Source organism: Eutrigla gurnardus (assembly GCF_963514095.1).
Source record: "Eutrigla gurnardus genome assembly, chromosome: 18".
Taxonomy (NCBI): Eukaryota; Metazoa; Chordata; class Actinopteri; order Perciformes; family Triglidae; genus Eutrigla; species Eutrigla gurnardus.
Window position 1 is genome coordinate 723,904 of NC_139929.1, and position 18,764 is coordinate 742,667.

Below are 18,764 nucleotides of genomic sequence, written 5' to 3' on the forward strand. Positions count from 1 at the left end.
GTCTGTAGTCTCAGTGGGTCCCCCCCCCACTGGTCTGTAACAGGTCTGTAGTCTCAGTGGGTCCCCCCACTGGTCTGTAACAGGTCTGTAGTCTCAGTGGGTCCCCCCGCTGGTCTGTAGTGGGTCTGTAGTCTCAGTGGGTCCCCCCCGCTGGTCTGTAACAGGTCTGTAGTCTCAGTGGGTCCCACCAGTAGTCTGTAGTCTCAGTGGGTCCCCCCACTGGTCTGTAACAGGTCTGTAGTCTCAGTGGGTCCCCCCACTGGTCTGTAACAGGTCTGTAGTCTCAGTGGGTCCCACCAGTAGTCTGTAGTCTCAGTGGGTCCCCCCACTGGTCTGTAACAGGTCTGTAGTCTCAGGTCGGTTATTAAACCAGTTTGTTATTATTATTTGATATAAATGCTCTTCATTGAGGAGACAGATGTTACTCTAACGTCAGACAACCAAATGGAAATAACTTTAATGTGTTTCCAGTAACACGGGGCCCTGTTAGCAGGTTGGCTGAATCCTGTAAAACAGATTCTCATATTTCACATTCAACAACAATAAAGCTAAAATGCTACAGAACACAACATTTACATTCAAGGTCCTTTAGTACGGGAGCTGAGTGCCGTCGTGTCTGATGGAATCAGGAAACCTTTCATTCCTGTCCCAACAACACAAAAGGGGATTGGTGCTGCTGGTTATTCATCCTGAATAAGGATTAGGGCCCATGGGCGACACAGGAAGGGGCGGGGCTTAGCCTCTGCATTTTCCTCAATTTAGCAATAAATGTCAGAAAGAGTGTTTCCTGTTTTGTGAGGTGTGAAGTTGGTCTTTGGAGAAACCGCTTTCAAAGCGTCGTTTCCCCTCGTTGCTTAAAGACTCAACATTTCTTGTCATGAGATCAATGATATTCAAGGTCCTTAAAGGTCCTTGAGAACCTGAGATCCTCGACGGTTCTCAGCTTCCGTACATTTGCACTCCACAGCAGCGACAAACAGGCATAATAATAATAAAATTGGCTCATTCTTGTCAAGTAAAGGAGAATTAAAAACAACTTTACACATAGTATTAATTCATTAAAGTCTGTACATGAAACTGCAGGTTCCAATGATGACGGAAGGTTTTCATGATTTCAACACCGATGCTCGTAAACGGACTGAAAACCTTCTCTCCTCCCATGGAACTCAAGTCCGGATCCTGGATCCCAAAGGTTCTGTTCACAGGAAGGAAACTCGTCTTCCTCTGTGTTCAAGGAAACCACAAACAGCAGGAAATACAATCCGACTGTGGCGTCCCGCCAAAATAAAACACTCCTCTCCGCTGTAGAGGAAACAGTGTTAAATCACAATAAATACATAGAATAGTGAAAATATCGTATCGTGACTTAAGTTAATTATCGTATCGTGATCTTATCGCATTGTGAATTAAGTGGTGTTTAAGACGAGAAAAAGTGGTTGTTAAAACACAATCTGCATTTAAATGAAAAGGAACCTCTGCTGCTTTGTTATTTACAAGCACTGACACGTTTTAACTGGAATGTTAATCCAGTAAAAAACAGCTGTCATAATATAAATACAGAAGTTGTTTAAAATGTAAGAAACACATCTGCACATCATATGACAACATTATGACCCGTTATAAACCATTACATTAAAATTAGTTCATGGATTTACATGTTACCAAACAAATACGAAGAAACCGTTCTGGTTGTTTTTAAAAATGTTATTAATGGGACCAAGTTTTCTGACTTTAGTGAGCTGCAGAGCCTCTTTATCACCAGCAGGGGGCGCTGTGGTACTTCTGTTCCTGAACTGTCTCTTCACAGCCATATTACCAGGACTACATGATAACATGTAGATTATTATTATTATTTTTTTTTTAAATTAATATTATTTTATTATTATTGTTTTTTTTATTATTATCATTATCACAGTGATGCTCATTAGTAAAAAACTTCTTCTGTGGCCCTGATTGGATCTCCAGGTCTTTGAGGAAACGTGGGACGGAACCAGGACGTCCATCCATCATGTTGTCTCGTCCTGCAGAGGACCGGTTCAAGTACCTGATCCAGTTCAGCTGAAGTGGTTTGTTCTGTTTGGTTGAAGCCGCCGTTGCAAAGTTCCTCAGCCGTCGGAGTGCCATTGAGCAACGGTCAGCGTGCAGGTTTGATTCCAGTGTAGCAGAAGACAATCATAAAAACAACTAAAATAAATACTGGCGGTAGACCAAAGTGTTTGAGCGCTGCTGCCCCCTAGCGGACGTGGGCTTGCAGCGTGGCACTCAGACCCAGGTACTCCAGGTTCTCCGCCGCCGGGAGGAACAGACCGTTCCCGGTGGTGGGGGGCGTGGCCTGCGGCAGGAAGTCAGCCTGGTAGTCCGGGTTGTCGAGGCTGTCGCCGGCGGCCAGGGGGAGTGAGTTCTGGGCGGTGTTCAGGTATTCGGGGGCCTCCGACACTCGGCTGAACGGCTGCTTGTCCTCCAGAGGGAAGGGGAGCGAGGCGGCGCCCCAGCCCACACTCAGGTCCTCGTAGTTGGGATTCAACACCTCCGACAGCCGGCTGCTCCGGCCGTTCTCACTCATACTCTGGTTCATGTACTCTGAAAGAGAACCTTATTAACACTCTTCTTCTAGTTACTTATAAACGTAAATAAACCGTTCGGTTCCACACAGATATTCCGTGTGTTTTACGTGAATTCATGTGTTTCCTCAGTGGATTTCAACTGCAGACGTACCATGAGCGGCGTCGTCATCTCGATCTGGCGTGCAGCGTGTCGGATCGGTGATGTAACGCAGAGCGATGCTGTTCTGTCTGACTGGATGACCATTCTGACAGGAAGAAGGAGACGCAGCAGAAAATGTACTTCCTGTTAGCACGTAGCTACGAGTAGCGGTTAGTTTGCCTTTCATGCATTTCAAACATTATTTCTTAGTTCTTCAGCTGTTGCAGGACAAAAGACTTGGCGTAGTTACCGTGGCGCTGCAGGGGCGGTTGTCATGGTTACCCATTCCTTTGTACGGCAGCAGGTATTCGTCGGCGTCGACCACGTCGTCCATGTCGTCTGAGCTCAGCAGGCGAGAGTAGAACCTGCTGTCTGTGGGACTCGGCAGCTCGCCCTGACACGGGAGGAGCATCATGGTCACGTTGACAGCAGATACACGGCAGCCATTCTTCTTCAGTGGTTTACTGTCAACCACACACACACACACGGCTCACCTGTATGACCAGGTATCTGGAAGGGTCTCTGGCCGTTTTGGAGAACTCCACGATCAGCTCTCTGAACGTGGGCCGACTGGACGGATCGATCATCCAACCTGGAGACACAGAAGATCACTCACATCACGGTTCCCTCAGACTCATCCAGGTCCAGGTCCAGGTCCAGGTCGGGAGTGTGCTTCATCATCAGGATCAACAGCTGTGTCTACTGATAACTAGCTAGATAGTTCCAGAGGACGGCCTCTTACATTTCACCATGATCATGTAGACGTCGATGGTGCAGATGGGGGGCTGGGGCAGCCGGTCCCCCCTCTCCAGCACCGAGGCCACCTCGCTGGCCGGGATCCCGTCGTAGGGCTTGGAGCCGAACGTCATGAGCTCCCACACCGTCACACCTGCAGACCACACACACACTCACTGAGGAAACGGCCCTGACTGACACGGCGGCGTGGACGGAGTTGGATGGGTGAGTTACCGTAGCTCCAGACGTCGCTCTGATGTGTGTAGGTCCACTGGAGGATGGACTCCAACGCCATCCACTTAATGGGAACCTGCAGGGAGACAGACACCCACTGACCTGGAGACACTAAAGGTGACTGAACACAGCCGGATGTTTCACCGCGAGAACAGCCGCCGCCGTTTCACGGTCGACAAACACACCTTGCCTCCGTCGGCGTGGTACTCCTTCTCGTCCGCCGTCAGCAGCTTGGCGAGGCCGAAGTCGGTGATCTTGACGTGGTTGGGGGTTTTCACCAGGACGTTTCTGGCCGCCAGGTCTCGATGCACCAGGTGGCGCTCTTCCAGGTAGTTCATCCCCTGCAGACGACGCAGGTTTAACGTGTTACGGCTGAAAGGGTTTTAAGATGAGTCGGCGTGAACGTCACATACAGGCAAACCTTCCTGAAGTGGCTCCTTTACCATTTATATATGTGTATATATATATATATATATATATACACCTTGTGTATCTGCTGCTGTCTGTCTCCTTTGTTATTAATGTATTATTTCCAGAGAATGATATTATATGTATATATTTGTTGGGAAAGTAGGAATTATCAGACCTTCGGCTGTTCACATGAGAAGTGACAGAAATAGTGTAAGGAATGAACAAAGAGAAGTTCAGACCCTGGACGTTGACCAATCACAGCGCTGCAGAGGTGTCTGGAGGGAAGTCAACGGCAGCTTAATGCTGCAGAATAACTGAAGATCTGACATTGATCTCATGACCTTGTTGTTTGTGGTTTTCCCAGCACTTTGAATCCAGTTGAGACGGTAAACAGCGAGTGAACAGATTAACGCACACACGGTTTCCTGCTGCGTTCGGGCTAATAGGCCTCAGCAGGCTTACAGGCAGCTGGCTGCCTCAGGCCCAGATTTCCTGCTTAGACAGATGCAAAGTGAGCGGTGAGCTCATCGGGCCGCCGGCCCGGGAAGACCTCCTGAAGTGACTCACCTTGGCGATCTGGACGCACCAGTTGAGCAGCCACTGAGCCCCGACGTGCTCCCTGTGGTGTCGGACGTAGTCCAGCAAACAGCCATACGGCATCAGCTGGGCCACCAGCTGGACCGACGACGTCAGGCAGATCCCCAGCAGACGACACACGTGAGGGTGATCCACGCTCGCCATCACGTACGCCTCCTACACACACACACACCACCCATTAGCATATACTCATCGACACCCTGACACCTGAACCCAGCATCAACATCACTTCATATCCAAACAAGTAGGAAGAACAACAAGGAGACGGAGGAAGAGGAGGTGAACAACAGCAAAGACTGGTGGATCAACGAGGAAGATTCAGAAGAATGAAGACGAGGAGGCTTACATCCAGGATCTCTTTGTTGGCTTTTGGGGATGTGGCCTCTCGGAGAACCTTAATGGCTACTGGGATCCTCACGTTCTCTCCTTCAGGGATCCACAGACCCTAAAAACAGCATCATCAATAACATGGCAGGATGTTCAAATACAACATCAAACCAATTAAAAGAAGGCCTCATGGCATGTCCGAGGATTTATCCTCTGGCAACCATGAATGCTTGTTTTAAAGTTATATATATATATATATATATATATATATATATATATACAGTATCTATCTAGATGGATGTGTGTTCCATCCCGACACCTGATGGGTTCTCACCTTGAAGACGGTCCCGAAGGCTCCGGAGCCGAGCACCCGGATCTTCTTAAACTCCGACTCCTTCAGGATCCTCAGCAGTGCCTGATTGGGCGCTTCGCCGCTCGGCGTCAACGGCTCCACCAACTGCAGCGCACACGTGTAACACTGAGTCTGTGTGTGTCTGTGTGAGTCTGTGTGTGTGTGTGTGTGTGTCTGTGTGTGTGTGTCTGTGTGTGTCTGTGTCTGTGTGAGTCTGTGTCTGTGTCTGTGTGAGTCTGTGTGTGTGTGGGTGTGTGTGTGTGTGTCTGTGTGTGTGTGTGTGTGTCTGTGTGTGTGTGTGTGTGTGAGAGTCTGTGTGTGTGTGTGTCTGTGTGTGAGTGTGCGTGTGTGTCTGTGTGTGTGTGTGTGAGTCTGTGTGTGTGTGTCTGTGTGTGAGTGTGTGTGTGTGTGTGTGTGTCTGTGTGTGTGTGTGTGTGTGTGTGTGAGAGTCTGTGTGTGTGTGTGTGTGTGTGTGTCTGTGTGTGTGTGTGTGTGAGTGTGTGTGTGTGTGTGTGTCTGTGTGTGTGTGAGTGTGCGTGTGTGTCTGTGTGAGTCTGTGTGTGTGTGTGTGTGTACTGAATAACACACCTCTCTGTCCTGCAGCAGGCGGCGTAGGGTCCTCTTCCTTCTGATTCGCTGTCGCCGTAGCAACACAAAGACAACCAGTGACAGGACGAGCGCGGCGAGCAGCCCCCCCACCACGGCCAGCGTGGAGCCGGCAGCAGCTCTGAGGACAAGCAGACGTTTAGACCAGCATTGTCCCTGTTAGATACAAGAAACCACTGACTCCCATTCAACCAGGTCAGAGGTCAACACCCCCAAAACCAGATCACAACCGGGATACCTGGACTCATCTAGACTCATCTGGACTCGTCTGAACTAATCTAGATCATCTAGATCATCCGGACTCTGAACAGGAAGCAGGACTTGACAGGAGACAGAACATGTGGTGTGAACTGGTGTTCCTCATGAACCTGCTTCATAGCCTAGCTAGCTGAATGCTAACAGGGACCGGTCCATGAACACAGACTTGGGGGTGTTAGCGAGTCTGGTCTCTGGTCTCTGGTCTTGGAGAAGGGGACTAAATGAAAGTTTGGTAAAGATGTGGTTTACCCGGTGCATCCGGACCGTCCAGGACCTGAACACCTGCAGACACAGACACACGGTGTTTATTGGTGATGTTCGGTGATGTTCGGTGATGTTCGGTGACGATCGGTGACGATCGGTGACTATCGGTGATGATCGACGACACGGACTCACCCCTGGGTGCAGTTCTGATGACACGGCTGGCACTGGCCCGTCCTGTCGGGGTACTTCCAGATCAGCGCGCCCCTGTCTCCCAGCATGCCGCGGGGGCAGCGCGGCACACAGTGGGGGCCGTCTCTAGAGTGGGCGCACTGGGAGCACTGGTCTGGACCCTGCAGGGGGGGGTAGGTAAGGTGTTTGGTGGGTTTAAAGTGTTATTAGCAGGGGGGGCAGTATTCACAGAGAAAACTCAGAGATTAAAGATTAAAGTCTTTATTTAGCAGTGTGGGCATTTTCTGAGATTGTAAATACTGAATTATACATCACGTAATAACAGGGACGTAAAACAGCTGTAAATAGTTCATGAACACCACGTTAGGTTTACTTCAGCTGAGGAAGGCCTGGTTTATGGATCAAGTCAACCGTTTATTACTCAGATGAAGGTGCTGGACTGACCGGTCCTCGGCAGGTCAGGGTCCCGGTCTTCAGCAGACACTCTGGGTGGCACTCCACACAGCTGCTGTTCACCTGCACCTCCCTGGGCTCGCTGCAGAGACACAGTACACCGCCGTCAGAGTACTCTAGCTGTAGGATGAAGTACAGCTGTAGGATGAAGTACTCTAGCTGTAGGAGGAAGTACTCTAGCTGTAGGATGAAGTACTCTAGCTGTAGGATGAAGTACTCTAGCTGTAGGAGGAAGTACTCTAGCTGTAGGAGGAAGTACTCTAGCTGTAGGATGAAGTACTCTAGCTGTAGGAGGAAGTACTCTAGCTGTAGGATGAAGTACTCTAGCTGTAGGATGAAGTACTCTAGCTGTAGGATGAAGTACTCTTCAGGAATAAGGCCACAGGTTGGAGTCCCAGCAGAGTCTGCTGATGTGCCATTGAGCAGTCTCACCCCTGCAGAGTGTTGCAGAGCGCCACACAGCGCCCCCTACGGTTGAAATGGTGACAGGAGACACACATGGTGGGACCGGGACCCCAGCAGCCCTCGTCTGTACACTCCACGTCACAGGTTCGATTCTGTTGTTCTGTGTGAGCGAGACGAGAAGGTTTTCATGGAAGCAGCGACAGCAGGAACGATAGATGACAAGAACACGTGTATTCATTATAACCATCTATGCATCTCAAGTCCTCTGTACTTGAGTTTATTGTGAAGTATAAGTATGACTTCAGATTTACACCAGATATCACATGACATCGTACCGTGTGCCGTGAACCACTACTAGAAGCTCACCGCAGACTTGTAGGGAAGGGTTGTTGCGCAGGATGAGGATCTGGTCCTTGGACCTGAATAAGGAGCTCCACTGGGCGGGCTGGTTGAAGCAGAGCTGAGAGTTGGTCTGCATCAACACCAAGCCGGCGCTCACCTCCTTCAGAGAGCGTAGACCCAGCCAGCGGAGGTGCTTGGTCCCTGCTACCACCACGCTGTACTTACTGCTGAGGGAAGATGGACCGCCATGGAAGCAAGTAATACTGTGTCAGTAAAGGTTCTTTTACCTTTCTTTCCATAGCAATAGTTTTATCAGCCGACTCACTGGTGTGTTGTTCTTCCTCTGATGATCTCCAAGTTCTCAAACACTGACAGAGAGGTCAGGTTCTCCGGCCAAGACTGGATCAGCAGGAAACCTGGAGGACACACACACTGACTTTCCTGCACTGTTCAAGGAAACCAACCGTTCTCTGCAACGCTACACAAAGCTTCTCACACCGTGGCAGCCGGTGCTTACACCAGATCGTCAAAAAGATCTCATGATCTCATTCAGAACAACTGTTCTGGAACCCAAAACTCTTATTGGCAACGAGTGCACACAAAATAACTATCAGAGTCTACAGAAGTAAAAGTTGTAAAAGCCTTTTCCATCATAGCCTGACGACCTCTGACCTACCTCTGATTTCCTTCACTGTCCTGAAGTACTCCAGTTTAGCCGGGTCCATGGGCGGGATTTTATAGTGAGCGTCCCTGGAAGAGCCAATGAAAGAAAAGCCTCTAGTTTCTGATTTTCCTCCAAAGACCAACCCTTTCCATCACTGCATATCAGGAAATTCAAAGCTTCAGACAGTCCACCTGGTCTCACATATTTTGTCAGCTCTCTGACTTGGGATGCAAGAAATGGGGTTATCCAAAGTAATCGGGACCTTTAAAGCCCCATGGCTGTTTTAAGGCGGTATCTCACCCAGTGAAGGAGGTTTCCAGGAAGGAGACGGCCCCGTCGATCTTAGTGCAGTTCCTGAAGGATTCGATGTTGGAGGCGTTGATGGCTAAGGCGTCGACCAGAGCGCCGACACCGATTCCCTCACAAACTGGAGGAAGAGGAAGACTTCATCAGGTAATGAGTTTGGGATGAAGGTGTCTCTGTCCTCGTCTCTTTACCTTTAGCACAGGGACCATCGCAGACTTTGCAGCGCTGGATTCCGTTCTCCTTCACCTCGTACATGCCAGCGCTGCAGGTACGAACACACGATCCACCTGTCACCAAGTAGTTGTCTGTATGCAAACAAACACAGCAGAAGTGATTCATTTCTTCCCAAACTCCACAAAGTTGTTATTGCACACAAATATCACTGTCACACTGAAAAAGGATGAGATTTGATGCAGCAAAACCACAGATAGTGTCCTTGTCCCAGGTCAGAGGTCTATGTTGGCCACTTGTAGACCACAAAGGCTGGACCTGGTGGTCTCTGAAATGAGACGGTCCGGTCTACAGAGGATATCCTATTTGCATCACTGGCTGTTACCACCACAACCTATGATGCTGCCATTGCCTAGCAACCAGCTGCGGTTGACAAGAAAGAGCATGGAGAGGCAACTAACGTCATCTGATTAAAATGGAGTCAGAGACCACATTTGATTCCTTTTATTTCTATCGTGATGGAGGAGATGCCTCATAATGTTTGAATCAAGTTAGGCTGAGAAGGATCCATCGGTTGGATCATTTCTTCACTGCATTTGAAGAAATATGAAATGAATAGTTCATACGTGGGCAGGCCTTGACGCAGGTCGCCCCGTAGGCGAACTTGGCGTTGGGGTTGTTGACCACCTCGTGGGTATTTTGCTTGTAGATCGTCAGAGAAGGACAGTTAGCTTTACAGGTTCCATCATCATTAAAGTCGGTGCAGGCCTGGAGACAGAAAGACAGTCTTTAGTGTGTAGAAGTAGAAGAGACGACAGCAACTCAACCACAGAGGACATTTGCTGATAGTTGGGAACATTTCTCTTTAAGGCAATCTATGAACCCATCAGCTATTGGTGGAGAGATGGTCAGCGTCTCGGGTTTCTGGGGTTCTCGCGTCGCCAGCGGTGATCTGGACTTCTTTTTCCCTGCGCTGCTCATTGTTTTCAGTCCGATGTGGTCTGGTAACAGCCAATCACCGCTAGCGGTTTGTTAGTCTCCCCGTTATGATCAGGTTTTTGTGAAAAGTAAGTAATTTGGATTGTTTTTATTGAGCAATGTTGCCTGTTATTCACAGCAACGGCAGGGAGCTACAATGCAAGATATACCAAGTCCTTGGTATGGGACCTGCCTGCCATGACTGAGGACGGCCTGTCCTGATACGGGACATGCTGGACGTGGGGCTTACGGAGGATCTGGAGACAGGTAAGTCTCCAGATCCTCGTGTCTTTTGTCGCTACGCCAAGCAGCGGAGCTGAAACAGGACAACGTGGTAGTACATGTTGCAGGATGGATCCGGCGACACTGACCAGGCAGTCGGTGGCTCGAGGTCCAGAGCAGCCGGCGGCACAATGTTCATTACAGCAGTCCTCGGGTTTCAGGCCGCGACACCTTCTGCTGCACTGCGCTGCACAGCGCAGCTTCGTGACTGGTGGAGACACAGAGACACACTTATTCCACGTCCAGCAAGTATTCATTATGCAGAATAAATATATATGATATCATTGTAATTGCTGATGGCTTAACGACTTAACTGACTATATACTGCTGGTTGTTTCATCCACAATAATACATCATCATTGATTAATTGATTAAAACAGTTGTCAAGTATTTAAAGAGGCAGAAAATGTACAATTTACAGTTTCCCCTCAGGAACCGATGAAGTGGTTTCACCCTGAAGTGAAAATCTACGAGTTAACAGGGGATTTTCTGTCTGAAGACATAGAGTTGACGAGTTGAAGTACGTTCGGGTCTGTTCGGGTGTGTGTTTACGTTTCTGGCAGTGATCCGGTCCTGCAGCCCAACACGAACCATTACACACCGGGTCACACTTCTCACCTGCAAACACACACACACACACACATTAAAACCCAGCACCTCCTGCAGAGCACAGCTTCATCAGGACGCTACATCATTGTGTACGTACATTCATGTGTGTAGTTGTCAGTCTTGAAAAGCATGCTGGGCTTGCTGTCTTCGTCCAGGATGTCCCACCACTGGATGGTGTCGGTGTTGCACAGCAAGGGATTGTGGGACATCTTTACCCCTCCTTTCAGAATCTCTGAGGAGCAGATATGGTTTTAGCATTTTGGAGTTCAAGAAGTATGTCTAGTCCAGGTCAAAGACTTGACTAAACCCCCAAATCCCTTCTTTTTAGTGATGAGTGGATTGATTGATTGTCGCCATCGCCAACAGAACAAGCGTCTCAGCCCAGCAGATCACCTGGTCTTGTCTGTCCTGTAACTGTAGCATATTAGCGAGCTAACTAGCAGCCGCTGAGTAAAACGTAATGCTTCGTCCCTCGTTTTTCATTTCCAAACACGAGGCACAAACTCCGGGGGTTTAGTTCCTGTTTTAGGACTTCTCCTTCAGCCATAAAGCATTACATGACGTATTGGAAGAGCCAGACGCAACATTTAACTCAATCGCATGTTTAACTAAATCTACAGAACACAATGGCGGTGAGAACGACTGTGTGTGTCGAGATCCATGGATATTTATTTGACATCACACATTGACGTTCCCCGCCGCCTCCAGACGCTGAGCTACGAGCTGCTCTCAATCTGACAGTCAACAGTACAACGTGTACGCCGCCAGACAAAGCTCGTATGGGTGCGGTCTACTTCCTGCTGCCAGAGCACAATCCAGTGTTGACTGAAGACTTCTAAACGGCGTGCAACCTCCACCCGCCGGCTCGCTGCCAGCGCGGCGGCAGCTTGTTGCAATGAAGCCGAACACAATGACAGTAAATACTCGTGTAAATACTGAACCACCGCCTACCTGTAATTGCTCCATTATTCAAGGGCCCTTGAACCACTCACCTAGTCTGTGTCATTTCTGTGTGTGTGTGTGTGTGTGTACTTATAGAGCTATCTTTGCGAGGAGGAGATTTTTTGGAAAGTGAGGACATGTTGCCAGTACCAAAGAAGTCCCAAAGAACTGCAGTTCCTCAAATGTCCACCTGAGGCTCCAGAAACAAGTCGATCCCCACAGACCTCCACGTGTTTCCAGCCTGGTTGTGGTCTCGAGAGCTGATATCCACATTCATGACAACTGTGGTTGCTGAACCTTGATTCGTTACTGTGTCAGATCACGTGATCAGAGTCATGTCCTCGACCAATCACGGCTGCTCGGCTTTCTCAACCTCAAGAGGGCTGTTGTTTCCATAGTAACAGAAGCGTTCTGTGTCTTCGCCGTTGTTCGGGGATCGGTCTGTGCTCCTATAGGTCATGGGTCAAAGTCACGGCTGTGACAGAGCGTTGGAAATCCGACATGGCAGCCTGGCTACTACGACACGGTATGAAACCGTCGACCGTCAGGATGATGTTGTGTAACGAAACCAGGCGTTGGGATGTGGCTTCGGTTGGAGCGGCGTTAAAACTATGTGTGACGTCAGACTACGCCATGATTTCTACAGACTTGAGGTTCAGATTAGAACTAGGTCGGGGTCGGGGAATGAAAGGTGGTGTTCGTACCTGTCAGATTGCTGAGCTGCAGCTGCCTCAGCCCACTGGTGTAGTTGATCGTTGCAGACGAGTGGTTCTTGTTGTAGTTGGACACCACCAGAAGGGAGAACTGGTTTTGGTAGAGGATCTGGCCTCGGATCAGCTTCAGGTTAACCAGCGGGATGAGGGCGGCCTCGTTCATGGCAATCAGAACGTAGCCGCCCACTTCCTGGATGCTCTGAAGAAAGAAGAGGAAATCATTTCAAAATCCCACTCAACATTTTCTTAATTTCAGATTGATTTCCTTCGCTGGTTGGAGTTGGGAGGTTCCCAGCAGAGACTGGGAGTGGTAGAGTTAGGAAGCAGAGAGAGACAGACAGACAGACTAAAGAAATGTAGGTTGATTGTGAATGCGATCAGATTCATTTCAGTTACAGAGGGATAACTTGATTTAGTTTAGCATTATGACCACAGCTGTATTCTAGTTGGACAAGCAACTGGGATTAAAGACGCTTTGACCTGCTTTCTAACTAAAAGAACAGCGTCCATGTTTATCTTCCGGAGGTTTGAGTCTTCTGAAAACAAGAGTTTGGCAGTTGCCCATCAGTTCAGATGTCAGAGCGTCCTCGAGAATAAAACAAGAAGCTCTGCAGCACCACAGGAAGGAACATGTTGACAATGAATGAAAGCAGCAGCTGGAAAGAATCTGAAGACGAGATCAAAACTGGAACCAATCCAGACCTGGAGGAAGGACAGGTCCTGGTGCTCCAGGGTGTAGGTGACCTCCAGGTTCTCCAGGACCACGGAGCAGTTGGAGTACATTCTCACCATGTTGTCGTAGTGATTCTCACGAGTCACCAACAACGTCAAATGGTTGCTCAACCCCTGGCACACTGTTGGGAGGACAGACAGACAGACAGTTGAAGTTAGTTGCAGTTCCTCCCATGGCCACTAGTCCTGATGTACTCAAGTTGTATAGAACTTCTTCCTCTTACAAAGTCCAGACATTCTATGTGTACTTCTACTCCAGTAGAAGTACACACAGACATGTTGGTTCAGAAGAACAAGAAGTTTGTTCTTCTTTATCGTCTCACAGAGAAAACGTTTTGTTTTCAAAAGGTGACGAACCACTGGTTTGATATTTAACCATTTATGCTTATGTCTGGAGGATTTTTTTTAATTTTAAGTTGAAAATAGAGATAAAGTTAAAAAGATTTTTATTTTACTACACAAAATAATCACATTAAAAAGCTTAAAATACTCAAAGCAAAACCTTAACTTGTAAAGATTAAATATAAAATGTTTCCAGTGATGGTTCCAGTGACGTTGTGATGGTTCCAGTGACGTTGTGATGGTTCCAGTGACATCTCCAGTAACGTTTCCAGTGATGGTTCCAGTGATGGTTCCAGTGACGTTGTGATGGTTCCAGTGACGTTGTGATGGTTCCAGTGACATCTCCAGTAACGTTTCCAGTGATGGTTCCAGTGACGTTGTGATGGTTCCAGTGACATCTCCAGTAACGTTTCCAGTGATGGTTCCAGTGATGGTTCCAGTGACGTTGTGATGGTTCCAGTGACATCTCCAGTAACGTTTCCAGTGATGGTTCCAGTGACGTTGTGATGGTTCCAGTGACGTTGTGATGGTCCCAGTGACGTTGTGATGGTTCCAGTGACGTTGAAGAGCCTTCAGGCAGAAGCAGGAAGGTGTGACAGCTTCCCAAGAAGAACGAGTTCCACCGCTTCAGACACATCGACACCTCACGGTGGAATGAAGCCCTGCAGGCTCCGCCGGACCCAGGAGGTTCCTTGCTGGACCTCAGACCGGCTAGCTACAAAGAGTAATGTGGGTGTCACATGGGCGTGTGAGGCTGTCAAACCCGTTATTAGATAGAGGCGAACGCAGATCATTCATTAACGAGGCTCTCCACCGCTTTGCTTCTCTGTGTTTTTCTGGCTGTGTTCCCATTGGCCAGCTCCCCGCTGTGATGTCACAAAGACAACGCAGCTGCAGCCTGCTCTCTGCCTCTCTCTGATTGGCGACTACAAATCTGTGAAATAACATCTCATAACCGTGATTGATGTTATGAGAAATTATGGTTTACACGACCATAAAAATCCTTTCACTATTATACCTCAGCAATAAAAAGTCACTTCTCCAGCTACAGGATAAACGGGGGGCTCGGTGCCACGGACACTGACCTCCAGATGGACTCGTGTCACCGGTCAAAAACAACCTTGGTAACCGTAACATCTCTCATTTCTAGTCACATGATTATGCTCTGTCAGGCCACTGGTTGGTCGGTATCCTTGGTGCCCGCTGTGTGTGTTGTCGAGAGACAAGACCCAGTAAACATCCTCATGCCTTTAACTGAACCCGGCTGATTAGCTCGGACACTAACCGTGTGTTGATGCAGCTCGGCTAGCAGTTCCCCCCTGCTACCAGTGTGTGTGCTAAGCTAGGCTAACCCCTCTGTGTGCTGACAGATAAATGTTGAACTGTCCCTTTAAGCACCAAGCAAACAGTGAGAGGTAGACGACCTGCTCACTGATAAATCCACCGTTTGACCCTGAAAGTAGGAACACTTTGTCTAAACACACACAAACACACACTGTTGCTGAGTCAGCAGACCCACAATGCAACTCAAAGCCTGATATCTCATCTTCTGAGTAATTTTAGTAAACGTATATACTTTGATTAGCATTAAAACATCAGTTTATTAAGACTGAATCACACAAACTCACTACAGCACCACATGTGGATTCATCCACCGCTGGAAGTAGTCCCCAACGCGGAATAAAGGCAGTAAAACGCATCAAGGAACCAGTGGTTGCATGAATAAATTAAGTCTTAAAAGAGCTCGCTACACGTGGAGCTGCTTCCTGTGACACGTCGGTGACGTGGGCTTCCTCCGCCCACGGCTACGCTACGCCCGTTTGGGGGTTTGGAATTTCATTTGGACGTGATTTCACAACTGATCCAGGAGCAGTGATTGTCCCACTTCCTTCTGGTGAACGCTGCGTTATTATCTCTCATCTGTCATCACACACACACACACACACTCACAAACACACACACACTCACTCACTAACACACACACACTCACTCACTAACACACACACACACACACACACACTCACTAACACACACACACACACACACACACACTCACTAACACACACACACACTCACTAACACACACACGCACACACACACTCACTAACACACACACACACTCACTAACACACACACACACACACTCACTCACTAACACACACACACACACACACTCACTAACACACACACACACTCACTCGCTAACACACACACACACACACACACACACTCACTCACTAACACACACACACACTGAAGACGTCATCCAGGAAAATGATCCGACCTGTTCCTGAACAAACAATGTGTGTGGAAGTCAAACCTGTTGTGTGTCTCTCTCTTCACACATTAGTGATACCGGCCTTCACACGGAGCTTTAAAAGCTGTACCGTCCACCAGATGAGTCTGAACACACGGACATCGCCGTCTCGGCCGGCTGACGTTTGGACGTCATAAACAGCTGATCGCACGTCACTCAGCAGACGTTAAAATAGGAACACAAACGAACAAGTGGAGCCGTTCACGTCACCACGCTTTCAACATGATGTGCAAAAGTATTTTAACCTTCCGAGCGGTCGTTTCCATGACAACACTGTTTTGGGGAACTGCAAATGACAACTTTTGAAACCGTGTTCCAGAGTGAAATCTTTTGATTACGCAACTCCAGCGTCGTCGCGTAAACTAGCAACACCATAATTCAAGGTAAACTTTACAGCTTTGTAAAGTTGAGTAGTTGTTAAAGTCATCTTAGTAGCTGACTAGCATCAGTAGCATGGTAGCAACCTGTCAACCAGAGAGGAGTCGCCCCCTGGTGGCCAGATAAACAGATGAACGTTTGATCCCTGTGTGATGTTAAAGCCGTGAGGAGGAGAGAGAGGAGGAACAGGATGGACGAGTCAGGAAACTGGAAAAGGAGAGAAAAGGAGGATCATGGGAGCTGAGGTGGGAATAAACCAGTGGGAGAGGACAGGTGACCGGATGGACAGGAAGGAAGAAGCTTAAGCCTAAAAATATGTGTCAGCCCTTTTCATGTCGTCTAAACGCAAATATAAAAAGGTGTTTGTGCGTCACGGAGGTTCTGACTGGAAACGTTCCTCTGGAGAAGTTTGACCTTTCAGCGACAGACATGGTGACGGGACGCAGAGATTAATCCATTTATAAGGAATATGTTATGTTCAAGGACCTCTGGAGTTTAGTTACTCATGCTTCCAGCTGCTGCTCTGCACCCAGAGACATTCAGCGGCTTTTATGAGCTTATTGACAACAACTAAAGGTGCTGCAGAGATCAAAATGAGAGAAGATCTGCCATAAAAAATAAGACCATTTACATGATCAATTTCAAAGTGTTTCTTGCCCCTGGATTCCCGACGCCACCGGAGTTTAGAAACGTTTTAAAGGTTTCGGAAGAAATCGGAATGAAAGTGTTTGGCAGTGCAGTCACACTTGTAAGTTTCTGTAACAGGAAGCTTTCCCCTGGGGTGCCACAGGGCTCCATGCTGGGTCCCCTTTTAATTTACATCTACTTGCTACACGTCTGTAGTCGTCTGTTTTCATGTGCATATCGTGTTAGAGTTAAACACCGAAAACTCCAAATTATCTTGAAATGTGGGCGTATCGGAAAACCAAAATGCAACATCTCCAGATTCCAATCACAGCAGCAGCCAATCAGAGTTTATCTGCTTCTCAAGCACACACACACACACACACACACACACACAGCCGTACCTGCACACATTCGTCACCATGTCCTCTCATTGCAACACTCATGTTATTCAGACGGGTGTGTGTGTGTGTGTGTGTGTGTGTGTGTGTGTGTGTGTGTGTGTGTGTGTGTGATTAGCTGTAATGAGAGTCCCGTTGTCCGCCACAACAACAGTCAACATGTTGTCTCTCAGCACTGAGACACTTTGTCCACCTGTTGACATCCCGGCTCGTCCAATCAGCTGTCTGAACAGCAGCCTGAAAGACGAGCGTCAGACCTGCAGGGTCAAGACCTGAATCAGGATCCAGACTAGCCTGAGACCAACAAAGTCCTCCAAACTAAACAACAAAGCTATAAATATGTTTATATATATATATATAAATAAATAAATAAGACATGAAGCTGATCAGCTTCAGTTATTGATCTGGTATCAACTCACAGTACATTTACTCAAAGTACTGTGTTACTGCTGTTCACAGATACTTCTTATCTGCAGGCTCGACTGTAAGATGATGTTTTTCTACTTTTACTGTGTAGTATTAGTACTTTCCCAGTAATATAGTAGTTACCGCTAGTTCTGATTCGTACACCACGGCTGTGACGTGGTCGTTGTTTTTCACGGCTGTTTCTCTAAAGCGTGACCTTTGTGACCTTACATCGAGTGTGTGTGTGTGTCTGATGAAGCAGAAGGAAGTCTGAGTGGAGACCGATGGCACTAAAACGATGGATCCATAAAGCTGCGATGAGAATGGACGGCTGAGTGTTTGACCTGCAGTCACCTTCCCTGCAGCTGAACGTCCGGCGGACGGCGAGGGGTCGCGGTTCAACGCTGGTTAAGTGTTTTATTGATGGCGGCAACGCGGCGGGACGTTTCTGTGTCGATGGTTTCACTCTGAGGCTCTTGTTGTCCTGCAGGACGACACAAACACAGTGGCCTAGTGTCTGTGCATCACACACACTCACTAACACACACACTCACACACACACACACACACACACACACTCACACACACACACACTCACACACACACACACACACACACACACTCAGGAATGTGTCGACCAGCTGAGATTCACTCGTCCTGTTCAACAAACACTCGGCAGGTCTGAGAAACTCACTCTCACTTAGAGTGTCCGACACACACACACACACACACACACACACACACACACACTCACACACACACACACACACACACACTGAATGTGGATCGGAAACGTATCACTTCATCTGCACCGTTGGAGTGTGTGTGTGTGTGTCCTGCCTGCAGCACTGTTGCAGGTCGTAGCGAGACTCTGCTTGTTCGTCTGCTGAAGTTGCTTCTTTCAAACTTTGTTGCCGTTGAAGGAAAATTCCAACGGCTGAAGAGCTTCAGAGTCTTCACAGTGAATAATGTCCACTGTGGATGACTGAGGACGTGTCCTCCTCCTCCTCCTCCTCCTCCTCCTCAGGCTGATGTGATTTAAACTAAAGGGATCTGTGTGATTGGTGGAGGTTGTTGTTGTTGT

General features: G+C 48.2%; 1 protein-coding gene across 2 annotated transcripts in view; it reads right to left on the reverse strand.

The window, feature by feature from the left end:
- Nucleotides 1–439: 439 nt before the first annotated feature.
- The window catches only part of LOC311029168 (melanoma receptor tyrosine-protein kinase-like), a 23,567-nt gene continuing 5,242 nt past the window's right edge, over nt 440–18,764 (reverse strand). Inside the window, exons 2-27 of one of the 2 annotated variants that reach the window (XM_084034163.1) lie at nt 13,184–13,335; nt 12,473–12,680; nt 10,924–11,058; nt 10,770–10,835; nt 10,307–10,425; nt 9,584–9,725; nt 8,978–9,091; nt 8,781–8,907; nt 8,493–8,566; nt 8,142–8,232; nt 7,841–8,043; nt 7,502–7,634; nt 7,061–7,151; nt 6,620–6,777; nt 6,473–6,505; nt 5,948–6,086; nt 5,342–5,464; nt 5,027–5,125; nt 4,651–4,836; nt 3,858–4,013; nt 3,673–3,748; nt 3,446–3,592; nt 3,198–3,295; nt 2,954–3,097; nt 2,716–2,809; nt 440–2,580 (exon numbers count right to left, since the gene is read on the reverse strand). In XM_084034163.1, coding sequence (XP_083890289.1) covers nt 2,234–2,580; nt 2,716–2,809; nt 2,954–3,097; nt 3,198–3,295; nt 3,446–3,592; nt 3,673–3,748; nt 3,858–4,013; nt 4,651–4,836; nt 5,027–5,125; nt 5,342–5,464; nt 5,948–6,086; nt 6,473–6,505; nt 6,620–6,777; nt 7,061–7,151; nt 7,502–7,634; nt 7,841–8,043; nt 8,142–8,232; nt 8,493–8,566; nt 8,781–8,907; nt 8,978–9,091; nt 9,584–9,725; nt 10,307–10,425; nt 10,770–10,835; nt 10,924–11,058; nt 12,473–12,680; nt 13,184–13,335 — 3,455 coding nt within the window. In that variant the 3' untranslated portion in view covers nt 440–2,233. The remainder of the gene's footprint in view (nt 2,581–2,715; nt 2,810–2,953; nt 3,098–3,197; nt 3,296–3,445; nt 3,593–3,672; nt 3,749–3,857; nt 4,014–4,650; nt 4,837–5,026; nt 5,126–5,341; nt 5,465–5,947; nt 6,087–6,472; nt 6,506–6,619; nt 6,778–7,060; nt 7,152–7,501; nt 7,635–7,840; nt 8,044–8,141; nt 8,233–8,492; nt 8,567–8,780; nt 8,908–8,977; nt 9,092–9,583; nt 9,726–10,306; nt 10,426–10,769; nt 10,836–10,923; nt 11,059–12,472; nt 12,681–13,183; nt 13,336–18,764) is intronic. The other variant, XM_084034164.1, reaches the window with a different exon arrangement.